We start from the raw sequence: 19,743 nt of genomic DNA, 5'->3' as shown, positions 1-19,743 counted from the left end.
CAACCCCGTGTTGTCAGAGTAGAACTGTGCTCCATAGGGTTTTCAATGGCTGATTTTTTTGGAATTAGGCCACCAGGCCTTTCTTCCAAGGCACCTTTGGGTGGACTTGAACTTCCAATCTTTCAGTTAATAGCAAAGTACTCAACCATTTCACCACCCAAGGACTCCGAGCTAATTAAGACAGAATGGATTTTGTATAGTCAAGGTAAGAATGGAGAAACTGTCATTCCCCAGAATGTAGGGGTAGGGAGACAGACAGGACTGGCAGGGCTGCTCACAAGAAGAGAGGTGGCTACAGAGCAGTGTGACTGACTACTCGTATATGGAGCAGGGGGAGCCACAAGTCAAAGGCATGGACCTTGAAGGGGAAGAGCCAGCAAGACGTTGAAGGGCTTTCTGGTTGAGACATAGTCCCATCTCTTAAATCTGCAAGTATAGCAGGACTATAATAAACTCAGGAAATCATGAAGCAGCCTAAGTGTCTGCATAGGGGCTTGCATGAGGATGAAGAAGTATGACTCACGTACATGCATAACCGCAGACAGAGGAATATCGAGAAATATGGTTGATATTGGTGATTAGTAGGGGTGAGAGGGAGGAGAAAACGGGGTATCATTGGTTAGGAAGAACTGAGTATCTGTTAATGGTTTGTTGTTTTTTAATTCAAAAAAAAAAAGAATTATGGTTGGGAATTTTCAGAAATCATGAACTTGCATAGGTCAGTTACCTAAATACAAGAAAGGACGACTCAAGTGACACCTGGGTTGCACTGAATAACGATTTTGGCTAGAACCTACATAAAATATGGCTAGGGTTCAAAGTACATAGCTCAAGAGGCAGTTGTTCTAACAGAACAAGAGGATACTGCGTAGTTTAAAGTCAGGAAAGGTATATGTCAGGGCTGTATCCTTTCACCATACCTATTCAATCTATGCTGAGCAAATAATCCGAGAAGCTGGACTATATGAAGAAGAAGGGGGCATCAGGATTGCAGGAAGACTCATTAACAACCTGTGATATGCAGATGATATAACCTTGCTTGCTAAAAGCGAAGAGGACTTGAAGCACTTACTGATGAAGATCAAAGACCACAGCCTTCAGTATGGATTATACCTCAACATAAAGAAAACAAAAATTCTTACAACTGGACCAATAAGCAACATCATGGTAAATGCAGAAAAGATTGAAGTTGTCAAGGATTTCATTTTACTTGGATCCACAATCAACACCCATGTAAGCAGCAGTCAAGAAAAAAGAGGAAGACCTTTGATGAGATGGATTGACACAATGGCTACAACAATGGGCTCAAGCATAATGACTGTGAGGATGGGCCGTGTTTCGTTCTGTTGTACATAGGGTTGCTATGAGTCAGAATCGACTTGACAGCACCTAACAATAACAACAACAGAGTTCAAAGAGGAAAGAACCTAACGTTTCTAACCTGGCATTAGAATAGAGGCAGATAATGCAACAGGTATCTGGTCATAGGAAACTAATATCCCAAGGCCCACATGATGGAAGGACTAAGAGGTTTTCTAGGAGGTGGAAACATCCAGATATATCTACTGATCAACTGGAAACTTCCACAATAGCTTCACAGTTGCAAGGGGCTAGAAAATCTTTCCTTGATGGGGAGATTTAATATGCTTCTGTGGACAAGATAGCCAGCTGAGCAAAATACCCTTTAAAAAATGAGGGCCGGGGGTGGGGGGATGGACAGGCCAGATAAACGAGGTTGCATCGTACACAAAAAATGTTTCAAAAAGAACCAAAATCGTGCTGCGTACTATAATACTTAATTTCTCAAATTAGGCCATCAAATCTTAAGCGCCAGTTGTGTTTTGTCTTTCCGAATGTGATATCATGTTGAGAAGTAGTCAGGTTCAGGATATATTTTTAAAGTTTTTGGTTGTAGCTGGAAGAATATGAACGTGCAACCTACTGGGGTAGGGACAACTAGTAAAGCAGGTGTTGGTGGAATGGCCAGCATTTTTATTTTGGATATGTTAAGTATGAGAGACCTATGAGACATCATGTGGAGTCTTGAGCCCCAACAGGGAGTTGTTTATACAAGTCTACAGTTCAGGGGAAAGGTCTGGACATGGGCTATACAGCATCATACAGATGGTTTTTAAAGCCAAGAGTGGATAAAATCAAGGGAGAAATGTAGATGGAGAAAGGAAGAAATCCAAAGACTGAGTTCTATGACATCCAATATTAATAGGTCAGGACATAATATCAATAAAAACTAATAGCTAACACTTATATGGTACCTATTATGCACCAGGGATTTGTCCTAGTGGCTTGAATGTTTTAACATATAACATATCATCATAATACGCTATAGGTACGTACTATTCTTTCCCGCAATTTACAGACGAGAAGAAACCAGCAAAGGAGAATCCGTTAGGTAAGAGGAAAACTAGCAGAGTGGGGAGTCCTGGAATCCATGTGAAGAAAGTGTGCCAAGCTAGAAGGGAGTGATCAACTGTGTCAAATGCTGGAAAGGCCAGGTAGGATAAAGACTGAGAAATGATCGTTGAATTTAGCATTATAGAGGCTGTTTTGTTTTTGAAGTGATTAAAGTAACAGACTATACCTTTGTTGTATTCACACTTTAAAACCATTAATAAAAATGGGAGGTTATTAAAAATTATTCTTCATGAGACAGGGAGAGGTAGCTACAGCCTGTCAAGGTGGGGTCTACTGTGTTATTTCATCCTACTCTTTCTCTTTGAAGTCTCTAGTTGGTGCAAATGGTTAATGTACTCAGCTGCTAACCTAAAGGTTGGAGGTTCAAGTCCATCCAGAGACATCTTGAAAGAAGGCTCGGGATCTACTTCCAAAAAATCAGCCATTGAAAACCCTATGGAGGACAGTTCTACTCTGACATACATGGGGTCACCATGAGCTGTAATTGACTGGACAGCAACTGTTTTTTTCTGTTTGTTGGTTTGTTTTTGTTTTTAGTTTGTAATAATAGAAGCAAACAGTCACTCACCTCTTTTTCTTGTTTCTGATGGCATCATGGATCATCTTTACTTGTACTGCCACCACTGATAGGACTTCCACAGCAATTCGATTGAACTCATCAAAGCAGCCCCAAGCTCCTGTCTGCACCAATCCCTTATAGATATTTCCTATGGACTAAATGATACAGGGAAGCATTAAGAATTTACCAGAAGGTGATTTTAAGCTATTTGGAATCATTCTAAATTAGGAACAATGTTGTTAGAAGACATCATCTTATACATCGTTTTATAACTAACTTACTTTGTAGTCCATTTGCTCTGAACAGTTGAACACATAAACCATCATGCCAAGGGCTCGTCCAAGATCTTTGGTGGTTTCTGTTTTCCCTGTACCAGCTGGGCCAGCTGGAGCCCCACTCATGGTTAGATGAAGTGACTGAGTTAAGGTAATGTAACACCTTTCAGCAATGGAAAACACAAATATTACAGTCTAATAAGAGATTTTTGTAAAACATAAAGTGTAGTCAAAATTTCTTTTAAAGTTTAAGAACCCAAAGTCTAGAATGTGTTGTTGTTGTTAGGTGCTGTTGAGTTGGTTCCGACTCATAGCGACCCTACAGGACAGGGTAGAACTGCACCCACACTCCCCACCCCTGCACAGGGTTTCCAAGGAGTGGCTGGTGGATTTGAACTACCAACCTTTTGGTTAGTACCCGAGCTCTTAACCACTACGCAACCAGGGCTCCAGAATGTGTTAGTAGCACGAAATATTGATGTGTTCCCGATTCATTTATGTCAATAATAAGAGTAAGAATAGTATCTTTTATCAAACTTGTATTTTAGGTTGATTGTTTAAAACTAATGGAGAAGGATGAATTGCTTTATTTGTTTATTTGAATCATATTTTAAGAGCTGTGTATCTGAACACAAATATTCTACTGCAACAACTCGTGATTTGCAATGTTATTAAATTTCTGATACTTCTAGGGAAAGATATTATTAATATGGAAGACAGTACCTTAAACTAGTGTTTATAAATGAAAAACAGAATACAAATCTGGATGATGAATGAACTAAACACTGACTTCATTAAGCTGCTACTTAATAAACACATTAAGAGATGAGACATGTAAATACACATAAACACATAGTATGCAAATAATCTATACTTACTTCAATGAATAAAGCAAATATAACAGGACACAATTTATTATATTAAAATATATTTTAGGAATTCATTTTGAATCTGTTGCTACATTCATTTAGATTACCATAATTCTTATGTTTTCAGGAAAGACTCAAAGTTCTTAGACTGAGAACAATTGTGTAAAAACAAAATTTAATACTTATGAAAGAAGCAAAAACTAACAAATGGCAAGGACCTCACACAGGCTGGAGTTTCTGCAGGTGTATAAATTACTTTTGTTTTAGTACAGACAGCAGATCTAATGGAAATATATCAGCATGGAAGCCAGAAGGTTTTGGGATTAGTGTCTACTTTGCCAATCATCAGATGTTAATCTTAAGTAAGTCATTTGACATCAATATGCCTCACTTTCCTCAGCTTTCTCCTCCATAAAATGAGACTTACTGTAGGGATAAATTAAGAATGCAAAAGGTAAATGCCTTGGAAGATTCAAAGTACTGTGCAAAAGAAGCAATTACTTATGAAAATAGAAAGAGCTTCTATATTTCATATCCATCACATGTTTAAGTGCATCTTTCAATGAATATAGAAATGGAAAGACCCCTGGACAAAAAATCAGAGCACTTTTTGTGGTGGAGACTGTTTCCAGTAATGTTTTCCTCTGGTTCCTGGGTTTTGGCTGGACATACGGCCACCAAGTTGAAGGCTACATGTCCCACATCCCTTCCAGCCAGGAGTGACTGAGTGACCAAGCTCTAACCAATGGGTTACAGGCACAAGTGATATGTGCAAGCCCTGGGACACCTCCTTAGTATGTCTGACCTGGGTTCTCTTTTCTCCCTTTCCCATGGGCTGAAACAAATGTGGAAGCCACATTTAGGGATGTCGGCCACCTGCCAGCCTGTACTGCTGAACTACTCCCCTGTAGACTGTTACACAAGTGAGACATCAGTATTTGTGTTATTTAAGCCATTGTATTTGGGGATCTCTCTGCAACAGCAGCTTAGTCTGCACCCTCCTAACTAATACATCTGTGTTCCAGCCCAAGTCCATCAATTACAAGCTGGTTGACTTAAGTCTCTGAACCCGCTCACATATGGAAGAGAAGACACCATCCGCCCCGCCTACAACACAAAGCAAAGGTTAGCATCAAATGACACCTACTGAAAGTATCTGAAAGGTATCCTTATGTCAGTGTAAACAATTAGTAAATAATCCAAAGAATGACATGGAAAAGAAATGTATATAATGTAAACATTTTATCCAGCACTATTCACACTATTAAAATGCATATTCGTCTTCTATAACTTCCAAATAAACCATATAGTGACTTTTTAATTAGAAAGTTAATGAGCTATCGGTCTTCACATTGATAAATTTTAAAATGCCTCTTCCCTTCCTCTTCAGTTCCTTTGTGCCTCCCTTTCCCTCTTCTCTATTCACAATAGCATGCATACAGTAGACTCTAAGCATTTACAGTTTGACTGTTTTTATATGATTTTGTTAAGCTATAAATTTTAATACCTCACACTGAGGCAGAGGTGCAACAACAAATCACAAAGCTAGAGAGCGAAGCCCACCAACCTCCCAGGACAACCATCACAACCCCACTTTATGATGTCTATTTGAAACTCTACAATTTTATCCCCAGATAAATTTTATACTATAGTGATACTAGATAATTGGAGGCATTCCTATGATTTTAGATGTAATTTCTCTTTTATGAATGTTAAGAAGTAAATGTGCTTTCTCCCATCCAATAAATCAGCAGAGATTGGAATACAAAGTTAAACAAATTCATGTCAAGGTGACATATCGTTTGTTGTTATTAGTTGCCCCAGAGTCAGCTCTGATTCATGGTGACCTTATGTATAACAGAATGAAACATTGCCTGGTCCTGCGCCACCTTCACGGTCGTTGGCATATTCGAGTCCACTGTTGCAGCTGTTGTGCACTGCCTTTCAATCCAGGGGGCCCATCTCCCAGCACTATATCAGACAATAGTCTGTTTTGTTCCATTAGGTTTTCATTGGCTAATTTTCAGAAGTAGATTGCCAAGCCTTTCTTCTTAGTGTGTCTTAGTCTGAAAGCTCTGCTGAAACTTGTCCACCATGGGTGACCTTATTGGTATTTGAAACACCTGTGGCATAGCTTCCAGCATCATAACAACATGCAAACCACCATAGTATGTCAAACCGATAGATAGGTGGTAGGACGTATCCTTACCCCTATAAATTTCTGACTTTGCGTGTATGTATATAAATGCGCATATATATATATACACTTGGAGTCAATTGGCAATGAACTTTTAGTAATAGCAACCTCTTGTGTCCTTGATACATACTCCAGCCACAATGGCTTTCTGTCTATCCCTTGAACTTGCCAAGCTCATTCCCACCTTGGGAACTTTGTACTTTGCTTTGCCTCTCTCTGCCCCTGGATCACAGAGTTCCTTGTTATGATTTAGGTCTCAGCTCAAATAACCTCTCACTAAATCTATATTAGATGCCCCTTCCAGACCCCTTTTAGTATACGCTCCTATTTCACTTTCGTCATAGTACATATTACCACTTAAAATTACTTTGTTAATTAATTTATTTTTCTTCTTCACCACCACTCAACTAGAAAGTAAGCTCTGTGAGAGAAGGAACTTTCCTGTTTACTCAACACTGTTACCCAGATATCCAGAACAGTACTTAACACAGTGCTTCCTTCATTTAATGAATCTTATGTTCTCCCCCTTCTCCTCCTTTCACTATATATAATCCTTCAAAAATGAACTTGAATAGTCAATTCCTTGTTATTTTTACACTTCCAATAAAGGCATGCAAGGGAGGGTAGTTATAGAGAATGGAGAATAATGCTATCAGGATGTTAGCCATGGATAACTGGTAAGAGTGGACTCATTGATCAAAGATGCTGCCTTAAGCCACACGCATCTGTTCACGAGCTCATCACTTATACATTGTACAACTTCTTTAATTGTGTTTCTCTGATTTAGTTCTCTTTAGCTTGTCTCTAAATAAAAGTCAATGTTCACTATCTTATTGACTTGGTTAATTTATACACGCTTTCATGTAGTTTCCCAGTTTGTTCATGATTTTCTCTCCATTCCTTTCCTTTAATCTCATTAATCTCTGCCCATGCTAGGGGATGTTTTGGCTTGGTTTTTCCCATGACTCTCACTTAATATAATTGTTACCTGTCAGTTAGTGGAGTGATCACAAGTCGAGGACTGTTTCCTAAGTATTCATAGAAGTACTGGAACTGGGCATCACAAATACTAACAAAGCAGTGTTTCTGGGTGTCCTCCCACTGGTGGCGAAGTTGAGACAGCCAAGCAAAAGCTTGGGGACTGACAACCTAAAATCAGCGCACATTCATTATGTTACACATTAAAAAAAGAAGAAGAAGAAAAGAAAAGAAAAGAAAAAACTGTTGCTGTTGCATTGATTCTGACTCATGGCAACCCCATGTGTGTATAATAGAATTACACTGCATATAGTTTTAAAGGCTGTGACCTTTTTCCAAGGTACCTCTGAGGGGGTTCAAATCGCCAAGCTTTGGGATAGTAGTCAGGCACTTAACCGATTACACCACCTGGGGACTCCTGTTACACATAGGACACTGATATTTTTGAGGCAGCAAATTTAATCTAATAATCTAATCAACTCTATTGGTTCACATTTTATATCTTAAAATTCTCACAAATAGGAAATCTCTTGTATGTTATTGCAGATTGTAATTGCATGTTGATAGCTGAATACTTAATCAGAAATGCATGTGTAATAAGTCTTCCTTTCAATAGGGCACCTACTGTAAAACAATATTAATTTGTTCAAGCAATGCTTTTCCCCTTTTATAAATCACCGCAGGGGATTAGATAATTTTTATAACTTTGTCCTCATATTACTGAAATCAGATGGAAAAATGCAGCCTCTGTACTGAAATGACACATATTCCATAATTTCTGCCTGCTGGAGGTATAAATAAACCATATTTTCAACACAGTCCATTCTAATACCAACCTGCTTTTAGTACAGAAATTTTCTATTTCACTTTTTTTATTAAATCAAATGTCAGTATTTTTTCATTCCTATTTTTTCCTATCTTACTCAATGCTATCCATTTCTTTTCCAGTAAGAAAAACAGAAAAACAAGCCCAGTGTCTTTTCAATGTACATGCAACCCTAAATTTCTTAGGACTCACTTGAAGTTACCAAAATAATTGTCTACTGATTTGTCTGATAACTACATAGGTCTCAACATTGCATATTTATATATTATAAATGTCAGGAATTATTAGACAAAGTCTACAGCTCTTTTAGTATAAAGTAAAGGACTTATGTTAGATCTAATCTGTTCTACTGCAAACAAATTATCCGGCTGAGAAAATAGAATATATCAGAAGGTGTAAGGTCATATTCAAAGAGTAGTTATCAGAGGTTCATCATCAAAATGAGAATACATTGTAAGTGGTGTTTTGCAAGGATTAGTCATAGATTAACAATTAAAGAACATTGTTCACTAATGGTCCTGATGCTTAATCAAGGAATATTTAAGTTTATGGCTCACAGGAACAAGTATTTCCTTACACTTTGCGGAGAGAATTAAAGTACACTTTGATTCTAATAATTTGAGAAAGAACTAGAAAAACACTAAAATACATTTCAAAGAATACACTTAAATTTTGGAACACCTCCAGAAGACAAAAGGGATTTGGAGGAAGTGGATGACAGGCGTGATATGTCAATGTTGTGGAGTAGACAAAGCATATTTCTGACTTTCGTAAGTAGGAGTATAGTTTGAAAAAAAGATGAGAAAATTCTCCCTTCCCGCTAAACACAACCAGCATCTAAGAGACAAATGGACTTTATAGACAGGTAGGGAAAGAAAGTTATTAATACACTGAATGGATTAAAAATAACTTCTTAAAGAAAAGTGAATTATTTAGCCATGAGACTAAAAAGACAAGGAATGACCTAAGTAATGACCTAGAATTATAACCAACACATTTGTCTTTCTTCAAAAAGAAATGGATTAAAAACACAGAGAGATGGTTTAAATGACATACACACACTTAAACTATTGGTCAATAAGCCCCAGAGGTGAGGTTAACAGGCTAATGGACCAACACAGTCATTTCCACAGCTCTTCCATCTTGGGTCTATTTTTTTTAATGATTCAAGGCTCCTGACTTGACAAAACAATTTGAGATATTGTTTAAGATAACTCTCATCAGGATATTATTGTTGTTAGTTGCCATTGAGTCAGCTCTGACTCATACTGACCTTAGGTAAAATAGAACAAAATGTTGCCTGGTCCTGCGCCATCTTCATGATCATTGGTATGTTTGAGTTCATTGCTGTGGCTGTCAGGATGCTAGCTAATCTAAATCGAACACATCCAAAATAAGTCCTACAATGTCTCAGGACTAATTAAAATACACAAACTTTTAAAAACAATGACTTCCTTGGGACTACTCTGACAATAAGCACCACTATTAGGAAAATAACAATAAATGCATAAAATTTCTACAAACAACTTGCCTTCTGAGAAATAAGTTTTGCCACCACATCTCTGGCGTGGACATCGATGGTACAAATTGTCATGATCTTCTGCCTGTCTCCAGGTGGAAGTTCTCCCAGCAAAAGTGCAATCAGTGTGTTCAACTGAGAAATCTACAAAGAATTTTTTTTTTTTTTTTAAGGAGAGGAGGGTTACAAATATAGAATCTAACAGCCCAACATTCTTTGTATTTGTAAAGAGCCTTTTAGTTTATAAAACAATTTCAAATATGTTACCTCAGCTAGTCCTCAAACAGCCCTGGGTAGGTGGGGCAGGGAGAGAGAACCATATTAATATCCCCTGTCAGAGATGAAAGAACTTAGACTCAGAGAATGGTGGTGAACCTGCCTGTAATGGCAAAGCCAGGGACAGAAGCAAAGTTTCCTGGCTGCACTGATCGGACTCTGCACTAATGATCATCTAGTCTACAACTTAGCTGAAACAGAAACAACTACAAATCTTAAAATGTTGAACTAAGCTAACTTTTTAAAAAGTGTAGTAAGAAGTTAACCCCAACTTATTATTTTTTTTCTTTACAAAGGAATTCATCTAACAATCAGTGTTTCTAAGTTTTGTTTGTGTGTGTGTGGTTCTTTGTTTTGTTTTGTTTTAGATAGGAGATAGTGATGGTTACTGACAAAATACAAAAAATGTAGAGCTAGAGAACATCCCACTCTGTTCTTCTTATTCACATTGCTATTCTTGTTTAGGTGTACCGATCAATCTCTTAGATCAATATTTTTCAAACTGATGGTCTCTCTTCATAGAACGGAAGCAAAAGAATGACATGGAACTGAATGGAACAGAAAATATTGTGTGAGTTACAGGTAGAAAGAGTGTTTTGTGAAACTTTGTTTTTTGAGTGTGTACATACATGTGTGAACTTGATCTAACACAAAATATTTCTTATCGTAAACTGAGGTAAAAAAAGGTTTGAAAGACATCTTAGGTGGTCATTGCGTTAGCATGAATATTTATACAAAAATATTCCTGCTTTTCTTAAGGCTTAATTGTAAAGAAATATTCCTGCCTTACTCAAGGGGAGCACACTGTAAAACAATACTGTCTGCTCTCCTCTTAAAGCTGTAAAGGACAGTCAATTACAAACTGTTAGCACCTGAGACAGTTAGTAATAAGTGAACTCACAGATCACCAGAAGCTCTCAAACCTGTCGAAAACAGGTTTCTCACAGTACTATTATCACATCCCAGAAAACATGGAACGCTGCAGACTCCCCTGAGATTGCTGTGTAGCTGAGGACTGGAGACTGGAGAAAGTTATATAACTATAGTACGAATGGAGAAGGAAGACAGGAAGATGAGAACAGTAATATGTACAATGTGCCAGGCACTGAGTAAGCACATTGCCTACATCATCTCATGTAACCTTCACAATAATTTGCGGTTATCCTAATTTTGCTGATGAAGAAATTGAGTTGCCAACATTTTTGCCAGGTTTAGTAATCAGGGGAGTGGGAATGCCAATCCAGGGAGTCTGACTTCAGAGCCTGAGCTCTTACCCATCACACCACAGGGACTCCCTGCACCAGCTTCCACACGGCCCACCCACCTCCTTCAAGTCTGACAAGCTGTGACTGCACAAGGTGCAGACTCAATGCAACACTGCTTCAAAGGAATAAAAAATATGTACTTTAGACATTCAGGATATATAATAGCCTTATAGGCATTCAATCTACTTTTAATACCTTAACTCTATAAAAGGTAATTAAAATGTTAACAAAAGCAGATGTGATCACTATCTCCTGTATGTGTTCAATGACGACCGACCCTAGATTTTACATTCCACAAAGGCAAGTTGTGTGTCTTTCTTATTCAGTGCTATGTTCCAGATGTCAGAAGGTCAATTTGTGGCGTACACAGTTTCTGCCTAGGCATCCATTAATTCCTCTTGGTTACCCTTTTACCCAGTTTCTGACATGACCATTCCTATCTTGTCACACAGTCTCTCAACAGTTGTAGTCCCTAACTAGTCTTCCCCAGCCACAACCCGTAAGGTTTCCCAAGATAGACTCTTGCTAATGTGTAATCCAGTCTCTAAGAGCTGTAATTACTCCTCGCCCCTCCCGGCCACGTTCCATATGATTCCCTGTGATAAAACTTCTCCCTTTTCCTGTGTGAATGCACTAGAAACTTATAAACTGAACCAATAAGACTTCAGGGCACACTAACTCTGGGATGCCACCCTGCTTACCATACACAAGCCTCTCCTACAGTTCCAGTTTGTTATTCTCTAGTCTCTCTCTCACCCCTGTGTGGCCCTGCTTGGAGGCATGCTGTGCTTTCCTCTCTGGGACCTGTAAGTCCTAAATCCTATTTGTTTTCTGGCCTTCCTGGGTGACTCCTGGTTTCTCATGCTGCACTTGACAGACCATCCACAACACCTATAGACCTCTTTGGGTCAAAATTAAGACACCAGAGCCACTGAGGAGTTATCTGCCCGTAGTAGGTGATCCGTGAGCATTTGCTAAATAAATGAATGAATGCATGTGAAATAATAGTCCACGCATGGTTAAGTTTCTAAACAAAATTAATACACCTGTTGATCAGAAAAAAAAGAGGCGTTTTAACTTTGAATATGTTGTCATCTGATTCAAGAGAGCTATGGCTGCCAACCAAAAGGTCAGCAGTTTGAATCCACCAGCCACTCCTTGGAAACTCTATGGGGCATTTCCACTCTGTCCCATAGGGTCGCTATGAGCTGGAATTGACTCGATAGCAGCAAGTTTGTTTTTTGGTTTTGGTTCAAGATATCCAGTCTTTACAATTGCATATCTTGCACTGCTACTAGTATGTGGTTAAAAAGAGCTGATTCAAACAACAGTAATAAATATTATGCATTGTAAGAACATTTATAACTTGAAATGCTTCCACATGCATTGTCTTGTCTGAGCCTCCCCATAACCTGTGATTTCTACATTATGATTTATTTTTCACGGAAGTTCACTCAAATGAAAGATGATTAAAAATACATCTCATCAACATTATCTGTAAAGCATCATATGTTGGCGTTCTTAGATTGTCTGTCAAGATTAAACCTTCCCTGATGATGCTCTTTTGTAAGTAATAAAATTCTGTACCACAAAAATAAATAGTACTTATAAAATGTCTTTGTCACCTGGGTAATGGCACCAGGAAGCAATTACTACATGATCATGCTATAACTGCAAACAAATTTATGGTCTGTGACATATAAAACATTCCTTGGCAGATTTTTTTAAAAAGTATCATGTTATGTAATCAGCTGTTATTCTTGCCCTTGATCACAGCAGTGTCACCTGATTTTCTACTGACCTAGGATGTTTGCCTAAAGTTGACTATCTACATCCCTCTGAAACTCTAGTGGTTCTTTACATGGTACACCTTGGCTTTAGATAGAGCACAAGTTTATATTCTAAACCAGAAAAAGCCTACCTTAGAGTAAAATCCAAACTCCTCTCCATGGGCCACAAAGTCACCCATGTCTTCCCACCACTCTCTTTCTACCTTACTTCACTCCAGCCACACTGGCCTTTTCTTTGTTCCTCCACCATGGCTGCTTCAAAGCCACAGCAACTGTTTCATCTACCTGTAGTCAGCTTCCCTCTGATCTTTGCATGGTTGGCTTCTTTACATCATTCAGATCTTAGTTCAAATTCATCTCCTCAGACTGGCCTCCCTGAACATCCTATTTACTATTACTGCTGTTATGGACTGAACTGTATGCCCCTAAAATATGTGTTAGTAATCCCTATACATGTGGATGTAATCTAATGTAATTGTTGTTGTGTGTGACGTTACCTCCAATTCAGTGTAATGTAATCATCTTCCATAATACAATCCAATATAATGTCATTAATCACTCAGTTGAGGTCATACCAATGTAGGATGGATTCTAAACCTAATCATTTCTGAGTTATAAAAAGAGAAGCATAGACACAGAGACGCATATACACACAGGGGAAGACAGACACCACGTAAGGATCGTCTACAAGCAAAGGGAACTCCAAGAATCACTGACAGACACCAGAAACTTGGAGAGAGGCCCACAGAAGGAACTGACATGGTCAGTTTGGACTTTCAGCCTCCAAAACTATGAGAAATAAATTTTTATTCTTTAAAGCCACCTTCTTGTGGTCTTTCTGTCAAAGCAGCACTAGAAAACTAAGACAACCACCTACCCAATTATTGTACACACTCTTAGTTTATTTTCTTCACAGCACTTACTAGTATCTGATCACCCACTTGCTTATTTCCTCATTTATCACTTGTCTTCTCCACTTGACTGTAAGCTCTAAAGGAGAAAGGCCCTACTGTCTGTTTTATTCACTGCTATATTCCCATGCCTAGAATAGTGGCCAGTATAAAGCACATGCTCAGTAAACACTGATCATATGAATGATTGAAGGAATAGGTGAACAAATGAATGGCAACAGCAATACACACCAGAACAACATTCTGTTCTCTCATTGACTCATTGATACAAGACAAATGTGATTACTGTTTCCAGAGCTTAAAGTACAATGAGGAATTTGGATAAATAGTTATTATAATTGTTTGGCTAGGGCAGGCACAGAAGTGGGACCTTACCTAATCTAGGGCCTGGGAAAGCATTTTGGAGGAAAGAGTATTTAAGATAAGACCTAAAGAATAAGTAGGAGTTAGGTTGTGGAGATTTTAGGGGTTGGCCATGGGAGAGGTAGTGTTTAAGCCATAGGAAGCAGCTTGTATGAAGGCCCAGAATGGAGTAGTAGCCCAGTGAGGATACTAAGAGAAGTCTAGAATGGCAAGAAGGAAGGAAGAGGTAGACGAGGTACACAACGAAGGAGGGGAGGGAAGCAGGGGTCCAAACACACAGGGCCTGGCCAGCACATTGAAGCTGGACTTCAATCCAAAAGCAATGAGATATCACTAAAGAGTTTTAAGAGGTGGGGTGATAATCAGATTTGTGTTTTTAAAAGATTTTTCCAGATGTAGCGTGGAGAACGAATTGGATAAAAACAAGATTGAAGGAAGAAAAATCAGAGAGGAAGATACTGTACTCATCTAAATGGGAGAAAAGAGCTGCTTGGACTAGGATATTAACAAAATGGATGGACAGTTAACAGTAAGAGTAGAGACATTTAGGGTAACTGAAGAGATTTGGTGGTTGATTGGCTACTGGTTAAAACAGTCAAACTGGCTTTGAAGCAGCAGTCAAGAAATCAAAAGACGCATTGCCTTGGGCAAATATGCTGCAAAAGACCTCTATAAAGTGTTAAAAAGCAAAGATGTCACCTTGAAGACTAAGGTGCACCTGACCCAAGTCATGGTGTTTTCAGTCACCTCATAGGCATGTGAAAGCTAGACGATGAATAAGGAAGACTGAAGAAGAATAGACACCTTTGAACTGTGGTGTTGGTGAAGAATACTGAATATGCCATGGACTGGTAAAAGAATGAACAAATCTGTCTTGGAAGAAGTACAGCCAGAATGCTCCTTAGAAGCAAGGATGGCAAGACTATGTCTCATGTACTTTGGACATGTTATCAGGAGGGGTCAGTCCCTGGAGAATGACATCGTGCTTGGTAAAGCACAGGGTCAGTGAAAAAGAGGAAGACCTCAATGAGATGGACTGACAACAGTGGCTGTAACAATGGGCTCAAGCATAACAACGATTGTGAGGATGGTGCGGGACCGGGCAGTGTTTCGTTCTGTTGTACACAGGGCTGCTATGAGTCAGAATCGACTTGACAGCACCTAACAACAACATGAGCTACTGATGAAGAATATTAGGGACTTTTTTCTAAAACTGGGGACACTGAAGAAGAATTGGGTTTGAAAAGGAGCATGAATGCATTATGAACATTCTAGGTCAGATCTGATGTCCCTGGGTGGCTCAAATGGTTAACGTGCTCAGCTGTTAGCCAAAAGCCTGGTGGTTTGAGTCCTGCCAGAATTGCCTGAAAGAAAGGCCTGGTGACCTACTTCTGAAAAATCAGCCACTGGAAACCCTATGGAGCACATTTCTACTCCGACACACATGGCGTCACCATCAGTTGGAGTCAACTCACTGGCAACTGGTATAGGTTGGATGTGCCAGGGTGACTTCCAAGGGAGATGCCCAGTATGCTACTGGCTGTGCTTCTGGAGAGAGGTCTGAGTCAGAGATCAAAGTCTTCAGCAGATTACAAAAGCAACTGAGCACCCATAAAAGTGGATGAGATCAGCCAGGGATATGTGTATGTGTGTTGAAAAGTAAAAGGGCCTTAGAAGAGGGATGAAGAAAACAGCAACATTTACAGGGCAGGAGGAAGAGGATACAGGAAAAGAAAATTAAAGACAGTCCGAGAAGTAGGTCAAAAACTAGAATTCAAATAAACATGAATATAAGGAAAGAGAGTATTCAAAGATGGAGGAGTGTTCTCTAAATAGACTCAGTCAAGTGAAAGAAATGGTTTATGGGGAAAGTGAGAGATAAGAAAATGGGAAGAACAAGTGTAGACATTTAAATCAAAATGCTTGATTTTAACAGAAGCTACAGATATAGGGCAAGCAGGAAAGGGAAGGAGATACGGGGTCAGGGAAAAAATTTTGGTTGCTGTTTGTGTTTTAAGTGATGAGAGAGGCTTAGGAATGTTTAATTGCTGAGAGGAATGAGCCAGTAGCAAGAAGTTGAAGACACAGTAGAAAGGGTAGTCAGTAGAATGCCAGAGCAGATGAGATCCAGAGCACTGGGGCAGAAATGGCCCGGAAAGTCGGAGGCCACCCCTTCCATTCCTACAGGAGGAGGATGCAGAAGCAGATACATCAGTCCATGTGCAATACATCCAGTTCCTCTCAGACGATGTTAGCAGATGATAATAGCTAACATTTACTGAGCACTTACTATATGAAAGGCATTGTTTTAAGACTATATATGTATTTATATTTATAATCTATCTAGATATATTTAATATACAAATAAGATTTAAATACATTTAATAGATACAATTAAGATTTATACACAAAAAACTTAGAAAATAAGATTTTTATGTGTGTGTATACGTATATGTGTATATACATATATACACATATGTACATACACATATATACATACATATACATACATATACACATATATACACTTATATATACACACACATATATATATATATAAAATCTTATTTAATCATCACAACAATCCTATGAAACTTGGTGGACAGGTTTCAGTGGAGCTTCCAGACTAAGAAAAGAAAGAGCGAGCTAGCAATCTACTTCCAAAAATTAGCCGAGGAAAACCCTGTGGATCACAACAGAACATTGTCCAATATAGTGCTAAAAGATGAGTCCCCTAGATTGGAAGGCACTCAAAATACATAGTGGCAACAACAATGGACTCAACTACACCAACAATAGTGAAGATGGTGCAGGACCGCACAACATTTTGTTCTGTTGTACATGGAGTCACCATGAGTCAGAGCTGACTTGAAGGCAACTAACAACAAATATTCTTATTTCAAAGCAATAGCAACAAGGATCTCTAGTCTTGAAACTTATCAATGAATTGTCATTTTCACCATTTAGGGCAGAGGACACTGAAATAGGGACCAAGCCCCACATTTTTTGCAACTATCAGGGCATGGTATTGTGGGACCTCAGTTTGTTGCCTTCCTTTCCAATGTTTATTTCCTACTTCTTTTTTAATCATATTGCAGAAACCACCAGCACAGTGTTAAACAATGAATGTCACTGATAGTGAGTATAATTACCTCATTCTTGACACTAATGGGAATGATTCTAATGTTGCACCATTAAGTCTGATCTTTTCTGCAGGTTTCTAGGAGATCCTCCTCATCAAGTTATAAAGTTTTCTTCAAATGCTTATATTAGCAAAGAAGAAAGGCGTAAAATCAATAATCTATGCTCCCACTTTAGGAAAGCTTGAAAAAGAGGAGCAAATTAAACCCAAAGTAAGTAGAAGAAAGGAAATAATCAAAATAAGAGCAGAAATCAGTGAAATAGAAAACAAATAACAGAGAAAATCAACAAAGTCAATGATTAATTCTTTGGAAACATAAATAAAATTGATAAACACCTGGAAAGACTGTTAATAAAAAACACAAACTATCAACATCAGGGGAAGAGGGACATCACATCAGATCCTCCAGACATTAAAAGAATAATATTTGAGATATCATTACCAACATATGTCTGCAGTTGGCAAACTTTTTCTCTAAGAGTTCAGATAATAACTATTTTAGGTTTTTTGGGCCATAGGTCTCTGTCACAAATACTCAGCTTTCTTGTTGTAGTATGAAAGCAGCCATAGATAGTAGGCTACATGCTAGATTTGGCCAGCAGGTGGTAATTTGCCAACTTAGATGACTTAGGTGACATGGGTAAATTTCTTGAGAAACATAAATTATCAAAAGTGACATAAGGAAAAAAAAAACAGAAAAGCTAAACATCCATTTATCTATAAAAGAAATGAATCCACTGATTTTTATCAAATATTTAAATAAGAAATAACACCAGTACTATACAAATTCTTTCAGAAAACAGAGAAGAGTATAAATTTGCAACTCCTTTTAAGAAGCATAACTCTCATCCCAACACCTGGTAAAGATATCATAAGAAAAGAAATTTACAGATAAATGTCTCTGATGAATATAAATGCCAACAAACCACATAATCATGTAAACAGATTTGAAAAAGTTCAATGCCGTTTCAAGATAAAATCTCTCAGTGTCCCACAGTACAAGGATTTTCCACTATTTGATAAAGGGTATCTACAAAAAAGCTGCAGCTAATATTATACCTAGTACTGAAACATTAAATTATTCTTCCCTAAGACTGGCAATAAGGCAAGAATGTCTGCTGTCACTACTTCTGTTCAACATTGTCCTGGAGGTACTAGACAATTCAGTAATGCAAAAAAAGAAAACAAAGGGCAAAAAGACTGGAAGAGAAGACGTAAAACTGTCATTATTTACAAATGATGTATTTATGTGCACAGAGAGTCCTAAGGCATCTATAAAAACAAACTAAAACAAAAACAACTACTAAATCTAGTAAATGAATTTAGCAAATTCCCTAAATACAAGACAGATTTTTAAAAGTAATATATTTTGTATACCATACATTGGAAAATAAAATTAAAACATTAATTCCATATTAAGTATCATCAATATATATCAGCTATCTAAAAATAAATCTAACAAGAGATGTACAAGAACTCAATATTGGAAACGACTAAAAAAAAAAATTGAGAGAAATTAAAGAAATATATAGAGAGATATACCATGTTCTTGGATGGTTAAGAACTACTATTGTTGAGATGTCCATTCTACTAAGATTCAATGCCATCTCAATAAAAGTTTAATTAGGCTAAAATAATAACAAGGCACTTTAAAATAAATAATGTGACTCTAAAACATATACAGAAATAAAAACAAAACACCTAAATAGACAAAAAATTTGGGGGAAAAAAAAGAGGACATATACAACATGATTTCAAGGCTTAAAATAAAGCTATTGTGGTTAAGATAGTGTGGGTTTAGCATAAGGACAGAAAAATAGATCAAGGGAACAGGGAAGTCTAGAAATAGACCTACATATATAACATCAATTGACTTTTGAGCAAAGTGCTCAGTTAATTCAATGGAGAAAGGAAAGATCTGTGGATCATAGATATAATGGTAAAACTCAACTATAAAGCATCTAGAAAAAGAATATCTTCATGACATTGGGCTACGCAAGAATTTCTTGTACCTGACAAAAAAACACAAGTCATAAAAGATAAAATTAATAAATTATACTTCATTAAAATTAAAAACTTTCTACTCATAAAAGACACCATTAATAAAATGAGTGGATAGTCTATTCATTTCCTGACAGAGAACTTATGTCCAAAATAAAGAAATCCTACAATCAACAATAAAAAGGTAAACTACTCAATTTAAAAAAAAGCAAAACCAAACTAGGCAAAAGACTTGAACACTTCACAACAGAAGATAAATGAATGGCCAATAAACACATGAAAAGTTGCTCAACATCTGTCTTAGTCATCTAGTGCTGCTATAACAGAAATACCACAAGT

General features: G+C 37.7%; 1 protein-coding gene across 1 annotated transcript in view; it reads right to left on the bottom strand.

Annotated features, from left to right (window-relative positions):
* Positions 1–19,743, bottom strand: part of LOC101351062 (dynein heavy chain 11, axonemal) — a 334,378-nt gene that overhangs the window by 229,449 nt on the left and 85,186 nt on the right. Inside the window, exons 25-28 of the mRNA XM_023732310.1 lie at positions 9,669–9,800; positions 7,322–7,482; positions 3,274–3,430; positions 3,002–3,147 (exon numbers count right to left, since the gene is read on the bottom strand). Of these exons, the coding sequence (XP_023588078.1) occupies positions 3,002–3,147; positions 3,274–3,430; positions 7,322–7,482; positions 9,669–9,800 (596 nt within the window). The remainder of the gene's footprint in view (positions 1–3,001; positions 3,148–3,273; positions 3,431–7,321; positions 7,483–9,668; positions 9,801–19,743) is intronic.

Source organism: Trichechus manatus, unplaced genomic scaffold, assembly GCF_000243295.1.
Source record: "Trichechus manatus latirostris isolate Lorelei unplaced genomic scaffold, TriManLat1.0 scaffold00050, whole genome shotgun sequence".
In the NCBI taxonomy this organism is placed as follows: domain Eukaryota; kingdom Metazoa; phylum Chordata; class Mammalia; order Sirenia; family Trichechidae; genus Trichechus; species Trichechus manatus.
The sequence above is the reverse complement of the archived record's forward strand: the minus strand, read 5'-3'. Positions and strand labels throughout refer to the sequence as shown.